Genomic DNA, 14,558 nt, shown 5'->3' on the forward strand with positions numbered 1-14,558 from the left:
ATTAATTTTGTAGACACTTTTCCAATGTAATGTGCACTGCAGGGTTAAAAAAAGTTACATTCAATATTACTGTCTTTATTTAAAAAAAGGTTTTTCCCAAACATCAAAAGGATTATTTAAACTGTTTAAAGCAATATAACTGTAGTAAAATTAGAATTTTTTATTTATTGAATATGAAGTATGAAGTATTTTATGTAAAGCATTGTAATGCAGACCTCCGTGTGGTTATCAATACAGAAATAATGTTACCATGGTCAAGAATACTCTGAAATGGTCACATAGCCTCTTGATTGTGACAGTTTTTTTTTTTTATTTAATTTTTTAATCAAATTTTTAGTTTATACATTATGTACAAGCAGTCCCATTCTAAATTCCAACATGAGTTAAAACGATACATTTGAAAGTTGTCATTTCTGATTCATGGGGGAAGTGTGAACGCATTTCATCGTGTCTGACGCCACCATTTCCTGCTTCAAGCTCTTTACCAGTTTTTTTTTTTTTTTTTTTTTCTTGTTTTTCCCCCTGTTTGATGCAGTCCTCCAAGATTGGAGAAACTCTACTATTTTCTATTCATTATTTCACTATCAATAAGTTATTAAGCCAACGGTGTGGCTGTTGCTCTGTCTAGACATCACTGGCCTGCTTTCTTCTGCATGGCCTTCATGAGTTCTGACATCATATCTCCATCAGTAGGTGCTGTAGCCACAGGTGTGGTCCTCTTTGGCGGGGGAGGAGCCACTTTTTTCTGTCCCGGGACAGGATTCGTTCCCGGAGAACGGGGGGCCTTCATGTGTGCTGGAGGTGGAGGCGGGATGAAGTCAGGGGGTGGTTCCAGGAAGTCGTCTGGAGGAGGTGGCAGCCATCTGTCCTCAACTGTTGAAGGTGGGGGCAGTTTCAGTGGCTGGACAGAAGGGTGAGACTTGGTGGGGGATGGCAGTGGGGGAGGCAGTGTGGGTTCTGGTGGTGGTGGGGGTAGGGTGGGATCAGGTGGTGGTGGGGGCAAGAAGGGATCAGGTGGTGGTGGGGGCAGGAAGGGATCAGGTGGTGGAGGTGGCAGGATTTCATCTGTGGTTGAAGGGGGTGGCAGGCAGGATCCGCCATTGTTAACCTGCGGAAACGGTGAGAATTATTATTAGCTTTCGTCACAGTGTCCTTTTCTCATTCCTAAAAGTAAGATTTTTTTCTACTTGAACTGAAATGACATTTTGGAAAGATTGTTTCTGGGAACACGGACACTGCGGCAGCTGCTCGGTGTTTCGCTGACAGCTGTGAGGTTGCCCATGTTTGCACACAAGGTTGGCCACACCACATGCCTCGCTCAGCGCCGCCGGCTGCCGTGGCAACAACAATGGACCGCTTGCTCACACTCTGATGCTCTAGGATCTCAGCCAACCACAGCCAGAGATGTAGTACTGCTGCTATTGACACACACTCCCTGGCTCACAGGTGCAGGAATTGTGGGGAACAGTAAAGAAGGCTGCGGGGGGGTGGCTGCTGGTAACATCCACATGGCTATATTTCACTGTTGTGTTCTAGTGGTGACCGTACATCAGCAAAAGATTACAGCCCAATCTAATGCAAGTTTTTGATTGGAAAGCTTTTCTCCAAAGTGACTGATGGTGTCAAGCTACTTACACTGATTTACCCATTTATAGAGCAGGGTAATTTTTACTGTCACTTCAGAATAAGTACCTCGATTAGGGCTGCAACAGCTCGAAGTTGGATTCAAACCCAGATCCTTTGAGCAGAAGGCAGCAGCTCTAATCACTACACCTCCTGCTAAGCTGCACAACATCCTACCCCTGAGGAGACCTGCTGTAACATATCTGTCTCAAACCCTTTGAACTGATTTGAGTACATGAAAGAATCACACGCGTACCTTGATTTCACACTGTTTAGGAAATTTTGAGATGGCCGGTTTTGGGGGTGTGGCTTGGGAAGGAGCCCGAGGGGTGTGGCCATTGGCCTTTGGAGCAGTTTCACCTTGGGATGCGGCTGAGGAGGGGATAGCACATTAGTTAGTTATAACCACATTATAGCACACTTCCTAAATGTTGGTAATTTAGCTTGGCATTTTTGTCAGTAAGGGGTGGATTCTCACTTTTGAGGGCAGTGGATGACACTGACGTATTGGAGCCAGACACCCGGTTTGTCCAGCAGCTAGACAAGGCAGTGCTTCTTTTCAAGGCAGTCATGTAGTTGTTATAAAGAGTCACTCCGTACTGAGAACGAGAAACCCAACACACGCTTCATACCACACAAGCTGGACATAGAGCTCAGCCACGTGGTGTCAAGTTTGTGTCATTCCTCGCATTTGCTTCTGATACAAATTTGGGATGTTCGAATACCTTTGCAACCCGAATTGAGGTTACCCAGAGGGCCATCGTCGCCTCATCATCGCAGCAGAGGTACTTGATGTACTGGGACTCCTTCTGGAGCTGTGGATGCTGAACCAAAATGGATAAAAGGGTAAAAACAGTTTTAAATTCCTAATTGAAGGGTTGAGGTTGAGTAGATTAAGAATGTTCAGGGTTTAGTATCTGTTCTTTAGTAGATGGGATCTGATTCAAGGACTGAGTCCTACCCATAGTCATCCCTTTTGCACCATGAGATGGCAGTGTGGGGGACAAGACTGCTAAGGCAAAAATCCCAATTTTTTACCGTTATAGCCTTTACTGCTCAACTTCTGCAAAGATGTGGTCACAGAAACAAGGAAGCTCATTTTTACTGAAAGGGCCTCAACATTTAAATTTCCCAGAGCTGTTAATATAAGCATTTTTCAAGAAGAACAGAGTCAGTTTCACATCTCAAAAATATCTGACAAATATTCATTAGTCCATTGTTGACAATGAAGCAGCGCTGCAGAAACTGCAGTAAAGAAAACCTCTAGGGTACTATAAAGTATTTTGGAAGGATGTGTTCAATCAGGGGGGCGTGGTGGCGCAGTGGGTTGGACCACAGTTCTGCTCTCCGGTGGGTCTGGGGTTCAAGTCCCGCTTGGGGTGCCTTGCGACGGACTGGCATCCCGTCCTGGGTGTGTCCCCTCCCCCTCCGGCCTTACGCCCTGTGTTACCGGGTAGGCTCCGGTTCCCCGTGACCCCATATGGGACAAGCGGTTCTGAAAATGTGTGTGTGTGTGTGTGTGTGTGTGTGTGTGTGTGTGTTCAATCATTATTTTACCTGAAGGTTATACATTTCTTGGATAAAAAAAGTTGACTTAAAATCTGAGTTAAAATCTTTGCTATCTTTTCAGCTTCTTTTCAGAGTGGATGTTGTCCTTGGACCACTGAATTTGCTCCCTTATTTGCTCTCTTATTAAACTAAATATACAGTAATCCTGCAGTTTATAGTCAACTGTATCTACTTCCTGAAATTCATAAGGAAATCTCTCGGGTCAAAATGCTCAACAGAGCACAGATGGATGTAGCTAGTTATATGTAAAAGTCCAATGAAACTGCCCAGTGTAGCTCTCCACAGTATCTGATAACCAGGAGGTTGTGTGAAGTCAAAACTGTTGCTTGGGGGGATGAGTTGAGTAACTGATGACTTTACTATACTTTGCAAAGTTGTAGCAATGCCAGGTTGGGCAGGTGAGACTGATGCACCACAATGGTGAAGCCTGATGTCTCCACAGCTTGGTAATTATAGTTCTGCACAGTCTTGAAGAGCTGCATTGATGGTCACATTGATGTGACTCAAGTACAGGCGCTTTAGTGAGTCATGGAAGAGGGTGCCAGTGAGTTGCAATAGATGAAGAGTGATCACACAGCATGAGGTAGGTGCCCTAAATTTGTGTGTTGTTCAACCACAACATCACCTGCTGCCCTGGGTAAATTAGGATTGAAATGTCTATGTAATGAACAGCCCAAACCAATAATGAATGAGCATGTGGGATTTGTCAGATGGAGCACCCAGTGGCCAAGGAGCTTTAAGCTTATTTGAATACATCAAGTGGCACTAACAATATGAATGCCGAGGACATTCGTATGTGTATATTTAATGCTAGTGGTAACAGAGTGTGAAGGGGTCTGTGATGTACCTTGAGGATAAAGCAGAAGTCCGTCGGTGCCTTGAACTTGTTTTTATAATCTATACCATGGTAGATGTTCACGTTGTCAAACTGTATGAAGTTCGCCAGGTCTCTTGATGTCTGTTAAAGAATATTAAATTACTTAAACCGTACAATATAAAAAAAAATAACAGACAAGTGATCCTGGAAGGCCATGTAAAACCTTTTCCTTTCAAAGAATTTTGCAAGTTTAGTCACCTTGGTCTTGCCTTTGGGGACATAATAAATCCCCGATGCTCGGAGAAGAAAGTAGCGCCGTCTCCAGGACTTCTTTCCATCTTCTTTCAGATACAGGATTCCCTCAAGGTCAGGAACAATGACTGAGGCCCCACAGAAGTTCTCCTGGGGTTAAAGGTGCCAAATAGGTAGGAACGCTGAATGAGTCATGATAAAAATTCTTGATACTTATTTTGTGCCTTCAGCTGGCTGTCACTCAATGTCTTTGACCATCGACGATACAATAAAAGTATCGGACTTGACTACAAGCATTGTGAAGTCATTCTATTGAAATAACTCATGATTGCCTGTTTGCATGTGTGTGAAACTCACTTCAATAAGGTTTTCTTTGTCTTTTTCTCTCACATTCTGCAAAAAGTCCTTGTCCTTCTTCCAAAGGTAGAAGGTCTGTGAGGGTTCAAGCAGAAGTGAAGAGCATGAGAGCTTAACACTCTGCTTTCATCTATCGCTGTAAGGTTTGAAACAGCCACAGTTACACGTCTCTGGACAATTCTATATTTGTTCTTCCGTTAGAGTGTTTTTTTTTCTTTGCATGAGTGCTTACAGCAAAATTTGAACAAATACAACATCTTTTCATTCTCTTACTTTAAAAAAGTTTATACCTCAGGGTTTTTGAAAACTGCATACTTGTCCTTTCTCTCAAGGAACTGAATTTTGTTTTCACTGTCTCGTGTCCATGCGGACAGAGGCTCCACGAGAAATTCGTGATCTTCCAGTATCCGCTCTGTCAGGAGAAAAAGCATCATATTGCTTGGCTTGAATGTTACGCTTATCTGGGAAGCTGATAGCATAATGGTTAGAGCCGCTGCTTTTGGACCCAACGGTTGCAGTTTTGAATCTCACTCTTCAGCTGTAGTACTCTTGAGCAAAGTACTTACCTTAAATTGCTCCTGTAAAATTACCCAGGATATATAAATAGGTGAATAATTGTAAGTTGCTTTAGAGAAAAGTGCCAGCTGAATGAATGAATATTAAGTCTCTGGTTTTCCACAGCACTCTGACCTACAGGACTCACCAATCTGCAGGCTGGGGTTGCTTTCGTAGAGGCACCAATCCACATTACTATCGCAGTACGTCTTTTCAAAGAGACTGTCCAGCACATCACGGACCGTCTGCCGCTCATCCACCATGAGGGTTTTGGAGCTGCCATCGTTCATGAGCACCTTGACAACCAGCTATTAGAAGCATGGAGGACACGAGTCATATCATGCCCACAGCAGCAGGCTGTGTAGGGTTTAACAGGATGAAAAGAGCCCATTGCTACATTTCCTTTATTCTGAGTCATGTACCACATCACATTACCTTCTTCACTTTGGCCTCCTTCAGCTTTTCCAAAGCGAGCTTGATTTTGTCAGCTTTAGCCTGAGCTTCCAGATCTTCCTGAGATGAATGAAGCAGAAGTGTGAAGCAAAGAATAAACAATCAATCGGGGCAATAAAAGGGAGTGGGAATGCAAGTATGAAGGGTGTATAAGAGGGTCATCAAGACAATTTGTGCTGATTTCATAAAGAGAATACCTGTGACATCGGTTTGGAAGGTTGTGCAGGAGGCAGGGATTGTGCCTGAGGTGTGAGAGTGGGAGGAATGGCATCGGTGACTTTGCTGTTTAAGGGTGTTGGGCTTGGACTCCTGGTAAATTCCTGCGGGGGTGGTGGCAAGTGGGCAGGGATCTCATCAATATCGCCTGCGAGCTCTGACATTAGCGCATCCAAGTCTTTGTCCTCCAGCTCATTAAGGGATGCTTACAGAAGCAGAGACACTTAAATCAGTGAACATTGGCCTAAATGCTGTCAAAATACCTTCAATCAGTTTTCAACAAAAGTGTTGTTATGGTTACTGATGCAATCCATGTGTGATTTACACTATAGATTTTTCCAGTTGTGATCGTTAAAAACACATTTAACAGATTATGAGACATTCAATACAAAATTATTAAAGCAATTTGCAGCAAACCAGTTAAAGAGATCTCGAAAAATTGTTAAGAAGTAGTAAGAAGTACAATTGTCAAGAAGGACCCTTTTGTTTTACCATTCAGATTGTTGAACAAAAAGTTTTCCTCTCTTTCTAAACTTTCCATGCTGGGTGCACTTGCTGGAGTGATGGATTCCACCTCTAAACTCTGTACATGTCAAAAACAAAAGAATGAACTCTCAACCTCAAGCTCAAAATGCTACTTGCAGAGATAGACAACACACCATTATATTAGCTCTATGTAAAGTTGTACAGATTTCAATGTTATTGTTAATCCAATCCTAAACCAAACATGGCCTGATACCATAGAGAGGTGATCTTTGTTGAATGATCTCTTCCCAGTATTGATCTAATGCTAGTTTGGTCTTGTTAGGTGTATTGACTTTTGAAACATAAAACACTATGAAGAAACATCTTAAAGACTGTGAAGGAACTAACGTGTAATTTAAGGACTTACTTGTGTTAAGAGGTCCATCTCCCCCAGGAGATTAGAGAACATGGCATCTATTTCATCCATCTGGAAAGGAAACAATGCTCAGCGTACTGCATTTTGTTTCTGGTAGTCACCAGCTGCCGTGACATTAACATTCATCATGTAATAGAGATAAATCTTACTCTTTCGTACCAGTTTCAGATGAGAGCTATCCCTCATGCTCAGCACAATTATTAACCTCAATCTTAAGACTGACAATAACCCTCAGTCATCTTGAGTCTTCCACAAAAGACTGTCATTAAAAAGTTGTGCAGTGACAGAGCTTTGGTGCACATCCAGTTTGAATGAAGTGGAGATTGTCATCCCTCCAAAATGTATGTCTACACCCCCATACCTTTCTCTCATCTAAACCCTAGTGGGTCATTATCTCTTCGCGATGCCATAACTGTGGATCTCGCTTTAACTTCTGACAGTTTTTAGAAACCCCAGCACAGTGGCCCATGACCCCTAACCTCTTGGGCAACTTCACTTCACCAGAACTTCTTTTAGCCTGGTTCCTCTTTTTTGCTGTTCTGGTCTTTGCAGCCATTGCCATTGTTGTTTCTGCTCCTCAAGCAATTTCAAAAAAGGTTTTCTTTTTCCTGTTTTTTTTTTTTTTTTTTTTTTTTTTAAATACATGCACAGGAAAACAAATGAGCAGATGCTGACTCTTGTAATTCATTGAAATACAGGCATTCTTTTAATGACAAGAAGTGGGATGGTGTGGTGGCATGGCGAGTAGCACTGCTGTCTCACAGCACCTGGGTGGTGCGGGAGCATGAGGTTCCATCCCTGCTCAGTCTGTGTGGAGTTTGCATGTTCTCCCCGTGTCTGCGTGGATTTCCTCCCACAGTCCAAAGACATGCTGTTCAGGTTCACCCACATTGTGTGAGTCACAGCGAGAGTGTTTTCCACTGGTGTGTGGACGAGTGACCCAGTGTAAGTAGTGTATCTAGCAGTGTAAGTCACCTTGGTGAATAAGGTGTGTGGGCTCATAACACTACATAGAGTTCATCGGAAGTCACTTTGGAGAAAAGCCTCTGCTAAGTAAATGTAAGTGGTTACACATTCAAGGTGTTTGTGCACAAAGTATTAACCCACTGTAGTAGTGCACCTCTAATCAATATCTAGACAGAGCCACAGTGTGAGAAAATATCTGACCTTCGTATGAATGCTGTTCAGACATTAGTGCATTGTCTTTCTCCAGTCAGGCTTCGGCATGGCTAGCCAACGAAAATGATTTCCACGCTAAGGTGAAACAAATAGATGCGCAAAGTTGTGTGCAGTCTGTCCAGAATGTGGGTCTGATAACACTAATGTTCTTTTGTGCGGTCAAGACATTAATGTGTCATCAGCGAATTTCCGGGAATGGACTAATCGTAGTGGTGAGCCACAGCTGTCTGTTACGGCTGGTTGTTTCGCTGATTTGTGTTTTGTCTTTGGCTTGTTAATTTCATACTCTTTTTATCTATTGATGCTGATTGTTTGAATATTATTTCTTCAAACCTGTGCAGATGTGTGTCACAGTAAAAAGTACAGAATAGAAGAAAGGCAGCAGTTTTTCGCTTTTTTGAATTGTTTTCCTTAGTTTTAAAATGCTATTTTATGTCATGCAGGAAGACTAGAGCCCTTCAAAGTGTATACTGTTTGCTTTGCTCTTTCTTTCACAAGAGTCATGGAGCTGACGTTCATCTTCGTATTCGGCCACGGGGTGTTGGTTAACTACGAGTGTGGCACCACTCAGTCCGAAGAGTAGTACCAGACAACCGTAAAGGCAGTTGGATCTCAGGTTCAGCTATATGGCAGAAAAATGAAATAGAAGTAGTTCCCAACAGCTCACACAATGTACAGAGTGGAATTACATTAGTCACTGTTTCCCTCAGCAGTGTGCAACAGTGGTCACAGACTTGTGGTGGAAACCATGGCAACAGAGTAGGCCTCACTATCTCACTATTGTTGTAAAATAGCCACCTGGCATTGGGTTCTTGCAGAAACATTTGATATGATCCTATCATGCTTCATTCAAGAGGATCCTGTCCACAAAAGTGATTGTGAAATCTAAACAAGTCTCTGAATTATCTTATTCAGATAATTGTCTTGCAGTTCACACTAGTAATTCACAGGCTGCAGAGGTCTGGAAGCTGAAAGCATTATTCATGAACACATGGATATAGGATCAAATCAGCCTGGAAATCTCATTTGAAGCACTAACTCATTAACAGACTGAGGCTATCCTACTTTAGAGAGCTCATGAAAAGAATGGATTTTCTGAAAATGACAGTGATTATGTGTCAAACTGGAGAAAAGAGGAGCAGCAGCCTAACGGATGAACTCAGTCACACTGAAAATGTACACATCCCTTTCAACATTGTGGGGGAACTCTCTCCCCCATATAGCATCGACAGATTGACACTTAGCAACACTCTTGACCAGCAGTTTTAATTATAACTGTGTGAGTATATCTGTGAACTGCAAAGGAAATGATTAATCTTTCTGACAAACAAAAATAAACCTAATTTTACAGAACAGGAAACGCCAGAAACTCTGTTCACCCATCAAATAACTGTTGAATATTTATTTTAAGAATGGTCTTTTGCGGAACTTAGTCATATATGCTTGCCTGCTGCAGAATTTTGCCTTTTACACTTTGTCTATACCTCCTTATTGAAGAATGGTACGCATGTAATGTTGCTCAGAATGGAAACATCCAGAGCTGCTCTAATGCATTGCTAGGTACAGGCATTACATTTATCTGGTGGAGGGATCGCTTTAGCTTCTTATTTGTAGTATATGATGTGGTAAAGCAAGAAAAGTGGATACAGTCTGAAATGGCACATAACATAAAGCAGGCAGTTATGTCTCAGTGAAACAGCCCTTGTCTGGATTGCCGTTATAACTGAGCACCAAATGTTTTAACGTCTGTCTCCCGGGGCTGGCTGAACGTAATAGTTAAAGCCCTCACCCACCCATCCAAGGACGTGGGTTTGAATCCTGGTCCCTGTGTAATCCTATTGATCAAAGTACTTACCCTGAAGTGAAACAGTAAAAATAACCCTGCTGTATAAAAGGGTAAATCATTAAGACAAATAAGGTGCAAAGCAGTTTACACCTCTAATAAACTGATTTTAAGAGCTTTAGATTATTTAACTCTGTGAACTCTGGTATAAGCATGTATATTCTGCATTCATTTGTTTTTTTAGTATTTTTTTAAAAATGGTAGTGTTGGCTGGATACATGTATATCAGCGAATGGTTTTCATTTTATATGAATGGATATTTATTAATTAATAACAGGGTTATTTTTACATTATTTATCAATCCAGGGTAAATGCCTTGATCAAGGGTACTACAGCGTGAGCAAGGAATAAAAAGAGGGTCTTTCGACTACAAGGCAATGACAGATACCACTACACCACCTGCTGGTCTTAATTCAAAAGATTAGTTCAAGCTGTTCTTTATTAATGAAGTAACTCTCAGACCTTTTGGTGTTTTACTAAACGTTCAAAAAACTTAGACCACTTATTCTAAAACACAAACTTCTTCTACAAGCTGAAACACACACACACACACACACACACACACACACACACACACACACACACACACACACACTGTCTGAACCGCTTGTCCCGTACGGGGTCGAGGGGAGCAGGAGCCCAACCCGGCAACACAGGGCATAAGGCTGGAGGGGGAGGGGACACACCCAGGACGGGACGCCAGTCCGTCGCAAGGCACCCCAAGCGGGACTTGAACCCCAGAGCCACCGAAGAGCAGGACCCAGTCCAACCCACTGCACCACCATGCCCCCCCCAGGATGAAACAATATATAGCAAAATAAAATTAATTAAAGAATAAAATTGTACAGAGACAAATTACCTGATTTTTACCAGACTGAATTGTTTTAAATCTATATTCATGTGCAACTTATTATTAGTCTGTTATTTAGTATATATAATATATATATATATATATATATATATATATATAATAGTGGGGGCGTGGTGGTGCAGCAGGTTTGGCTGGGTCCTGCTCTTGGGTGGGTCTTGGGTTCAACTCCCGCTTGGGGTGCCTTGTGACGGACTGCCGTCCCCGTCCTGGGTGTGTCCCCTCCTCCTCCAGCCTTATGCTCTGTGTTGCCGCGTTAGGCTCTGGCTTGCCGCGACCCTGCTTGGGACAAGCGACTTTAGATGCTTAGTGCGTGTGTGTATTTTAATAGCTACTGGCAGCCCACTTAAAAGGTACGCAGACCACACATAGCCCACATACTGCGCCTTGAGAACCTCTGTGCTAACTATGGATGATTCAGAGCAAAGAAATCAATACTCATTAATGCTACTACTATTAATATTACTTTGTACAGCTTCAAAATGATAGATAGATGGATCTTCACAAAAATATGAGAACATCTACAGTACCTGTAATATCTGTTTATAGATTTAAAGACCAGTTATTTCCTCTGTCCAACAGGTTGATTGGGTTAGATAAGCATATTTACATTTTTCTCACTCATACGGCAGGATAATTTTTACTGTATCAGTTCAGGATAAGTAAACTGATCAAGGGTTGTTCAGTTGGGTGTGGAGATTCAAACTGGGAACCTGGTTGATCTGCATCCAAACCACTATTGAAACTTCCTCGCATCTCCAAAGCAAAACTGATCAGTCGTACCTTTTCAGTGTCATCTGCCCAAAGATTTGAGTATAAAAACAAGAATAATTAAGAAAATGCACAAAGTACTGTACCTTAGGCTGGTCTTTGTGGTTATTCTCGGAAGAATGTGTCACTGTGATCACTGCGTGCGTCTCTGTTTGCGACACTCATGGGTACCTCTCACACACTGCGGTGTGTTCATAAAGGCTGCTCAGAGTTTCGCAGTTTCCTGAGTTTTGCGGAAGTGCCAGCCCCGTAGTACAACGCTGTTTCATACAAAGGGCCTTGACTGCGCAACGGCGATGAGCTGCTGCGGCTGTTATGGTTTATCTCCTTCCAGAATGATCTGAATACTTAGAGATTTGCAGTTGCATGTGCTAAATAGTAAAATATGTTTTATTTTAGTGTTAGTGAAGATGTATTTAGCAGCACCACACTGGCTCATCACAGCAGGCCACTGGCACTCACTTCTTCCCGGGGAACGAAATAAAGGAACAAGGTGATGCAGTCACCGAAGAAGTGAACTTTAGGACAGTTCGGACGCTTTTTCAGTATCAAAAGCTCTTGGTGGAGTGCCTCTGTTGGACCCTAGAGCAGATCATTAGCCTGAATTGCTTTGGAAATATGGACACGCTGGTGAGTATGGTGAATATGGTAAACAGCTGGACTGGACTACAGGCTTTGTGAATTACTTCAGGAGAATGACTGCTGTACAGAAAAATAAACAAACCTTGTTTAGAGGCCCTTTAATGCAGAGTCTTGTTCAATTTTCAGGAAGGAAAAAAAAGAGGAACAAACAATGACCTGAAAAAAGAATGCAGTTTCAGTACTAGTGCATTAGCTAATTAAAGCTAAATTGACACCTGTCTGAGGATGGGTGTTTGTGTTTGGGTGTTGGTTTCATCAGGGGAAATAAACTGTTACAGTGCTGCACCCGGACTCCTGAAATCTTCAGCAGACCCTAACTATTAACATTAGACAGGTTTGCATTACCAGGGTGAACTGTACTACGGTTATTACCACTGCTATCACTACGGTCACTGTTAACAGGAACACAAAAACTCACAGGAGAGAAAAACAAAAGCATCGTAGGCCAGTCTGGAAATGTTATTATAATACTAATGTTTGGTACTGAGTGGAAGTCCTGCCTGATTTTGTCTTATGTGTAGAGTTGGCCCTCCAAACTCGCGAGTTTCATATTCGCAAATTTCACTGAAGATCACAGAGAATATTGGTGGTCTTCGTAGCTCGGGTTGATGGTTGAGGTGTTCGGTTGTTTCCCAAGCTTGGCATTTAGGTTGCAAACATTTCATCACCAGTCAAGGTGACATCATCAGTGCACAAGTTGTGAGAGTTGTGTTGGATGCTTCCTCCCTTATATGTAGTTTGATGGGTGGGACTACCTGAAGATTGGATGTAATTGGTTGGTTTCATGCGACCTTGAGCATGAGCGGTTCTTTTGATTTCTGATTGGTCGGTTGCCGGTTTCAAACCGGAACTGGTTCAGCCCTCGTTGGTCCTTGCATTGTATTGGCTCGTAGATGCGGTCCAGATCAATATGTTTGTTTATGGAATTGACTGAAGAGTACCAGGCCTCAAGGAACTCCTTTGAATGTTTTGTATCTGCCTAGGATGAGATTTCTGCATTGTCCATATTGAATGTATGTCCTTCTTGATCCTGGTGTACAGATATCATGGACAATGGGTATGCCTCCTGGTGGCCAGCTTGTGTTCATGGAGCTGAGTTGATAATTTTCTTCTAGTTTGGCCGACGTAGTATTTGTTGCAGTTATTGCAGTTGATTTTGTAGATCGCCTTCATTCTATCTTCGTTCTTGAGTTGTTCCTTTGGTTTTGAAATGATGCTTCGCAGAGTGGCTGTTGGCTTGTATACTACTGTAATTCCATGTGGCTGGAGTAATCTGGCTGTCAATTCCGAAATGTTTCTTATATACGGGAGAGCTACTCTTTTGCTGGGCTGTTTGTTGGAGCTTGTTTGCTTGTCTTGGTGAAATAAGCATCTTCCAATAAAGTTTCATGGATAGCCGTTGCGAGTGAATAACTTGAAGAGGTAATCTTCTTCTTTGGTTCTGAGGGCGTTGATACTGCAGTGTGTTTTTGCTCTTTGAAACAGGGTTCGGATGCAACTTCTTGTGACAATTTGGGTGGTTGCTGTGGAAGCGTGTGTTTGTTTCTGGTAGACTGACGTTTCCAAAGTTCCTCCAATTGTCCATCTGACTAGTACGTTGAGAAAAGCCAGATTGTTGTTATTTTCTTTCTCTATTGTGAACTTTATGTCCTCAAAGATGTTGTTGATTGTAAGCTTTGTCTATCTCAGATTTTCTTAGAATTACGAAAGTGTTGTCGACATATCGTACCCATAGCTTCGGTTTGATCTTCGGTATGGCAGTTTTCTCCAGTTTTTGCATGACGGCTTCTGCGATGACTCCAGATATAGGTGATCCGATTGGCGTTCCTTTCAGTTGTTTGTAAATCTGTCCATTGAATTTGAAATATGTGCGTAGACATAGGCACAGACGTTCGTATATACTCTTGGTTTGCAAATTCTGAATTGGTCCCGTCTGTTCCAGAAGGTCTTTCAATGTTTCTTTGGCTAGATCTAGATGGATGTGAAAAGCACTATTACCGTCCTGTTCGACTCCTGATAGTGGACGACTGGAAATGTTTTAATCCATGCATGATTTCTGTTAACTTTATTGTCGTTGATGAGTTTGTCCAGTTTCTTGGACAATGCAGTCCTCTTCTTGTGTTTGATATTTGCGACTCTTCGTTCAATTGCTGCTTGAAGTTGCTCCGCCATTGGTTCACCGATTGATTGAATGCACTTGGTTCATTCTTCCGATAGAATTTCCATACTTCTGTAGGCAGTTGTGTGCATCAGTGATCATCATGCGTACCATACGTCTTCCATTTTGTCTAGCAGAAGATCATGATGAGTAGCTTTGGATTGTAAGTCGCTTTGAAGAAAGCTGTGAGCTGTGAATAAATGTATGTCCCTTTGGGGAAAAGGATTAGCTAAATTATTATAAATATGTGTGTAAAATGAATTAAAAGGAAAAACATAACATGCCAAAAATAAATGAAATATCGCTCCCTATTAGTCATCCATTCTTGCTGGTGTATCTGTTTAATGTATATAT

The 14,558-nt window shown here is 42.2% G+C and overlaps 1 protein-coding gene across 1 annotated transcript; it reads right to left on the minus strand.

Annotated features, from left to right (window-relative positions):
* Positions 1-193: 193 nt before the first annotated feature.
* LOC108937585 (amyloid beta A4 precursor protein-binding family B member 1-interacting protein-like) lies at positions 194-11,572 on the minus strand. Its single transcript, XM_018757601.2, has 14 exons — positions 11,491-11,572; positions 6,735-6,794; positions 6,335-6,425; positions 5,824-6,047; positions 5,609-5,686; positions 5,322-5,481; positions 4,909-5,030; positions 4,619-4,693; positions 4,268-4,411; positions 4,040-4,150; positions 2,349-2,447; positions 2,102-2,222; positions 1,880-1,995; positions 194-1,108 (listed from the first exon to the last, which is right to left on the minus strand). The coding sequence occupies exons 2-14, from the start codon at positions 6,792-6,794 to the stop codon at positions 632-634; spliced, it is 1,878 nt and encodes a 625-aa protein (XP_018613117.1). The 5' UTR covers positions 11,491-11,572; the 3' UTR covers positions 194-631.
* Between the last annotated feature and the right edge of the window lie 2,986 nt (positions 11,573-14,558).

The sequence above is a fragment of the Scleropages formosus genome, chromosome 7, assembly GCF_900964775.1.
Source record: "Scleropages formosus chromosome 7, fSclFor1.1, whole genome shotgun sequence".
NCBI lineage: Eukaryota > Metazoa > Chordata > Actinopteri > Osteoglossiformes > Osteoglossidae > Scleropages > Scleropages formosus.

Coding starts and splice junctions, on each gene's coding strand:
- LOC108937585 (XM_018757601.2), bottom strand. CDS start 6,794: ATGGATGAAATAGATGCCATGTTCTCTAATCTCCTGGGGGAGATGGAC. Junction 2,448..4,039: donor ACTTCTGCTTTATCCTCAAG/GTACATCACAGA, acceptor ATTTTGGTTCAG/CATCCACAGCTCCAGAAGGA. Junction 1,109..1,879: donor CTAAACAGTGTGAAATCAAG/GTACGCGTGTGA, acceptor CCGTTTCCGCAG/GTTAACAATGGCGGATCCTG.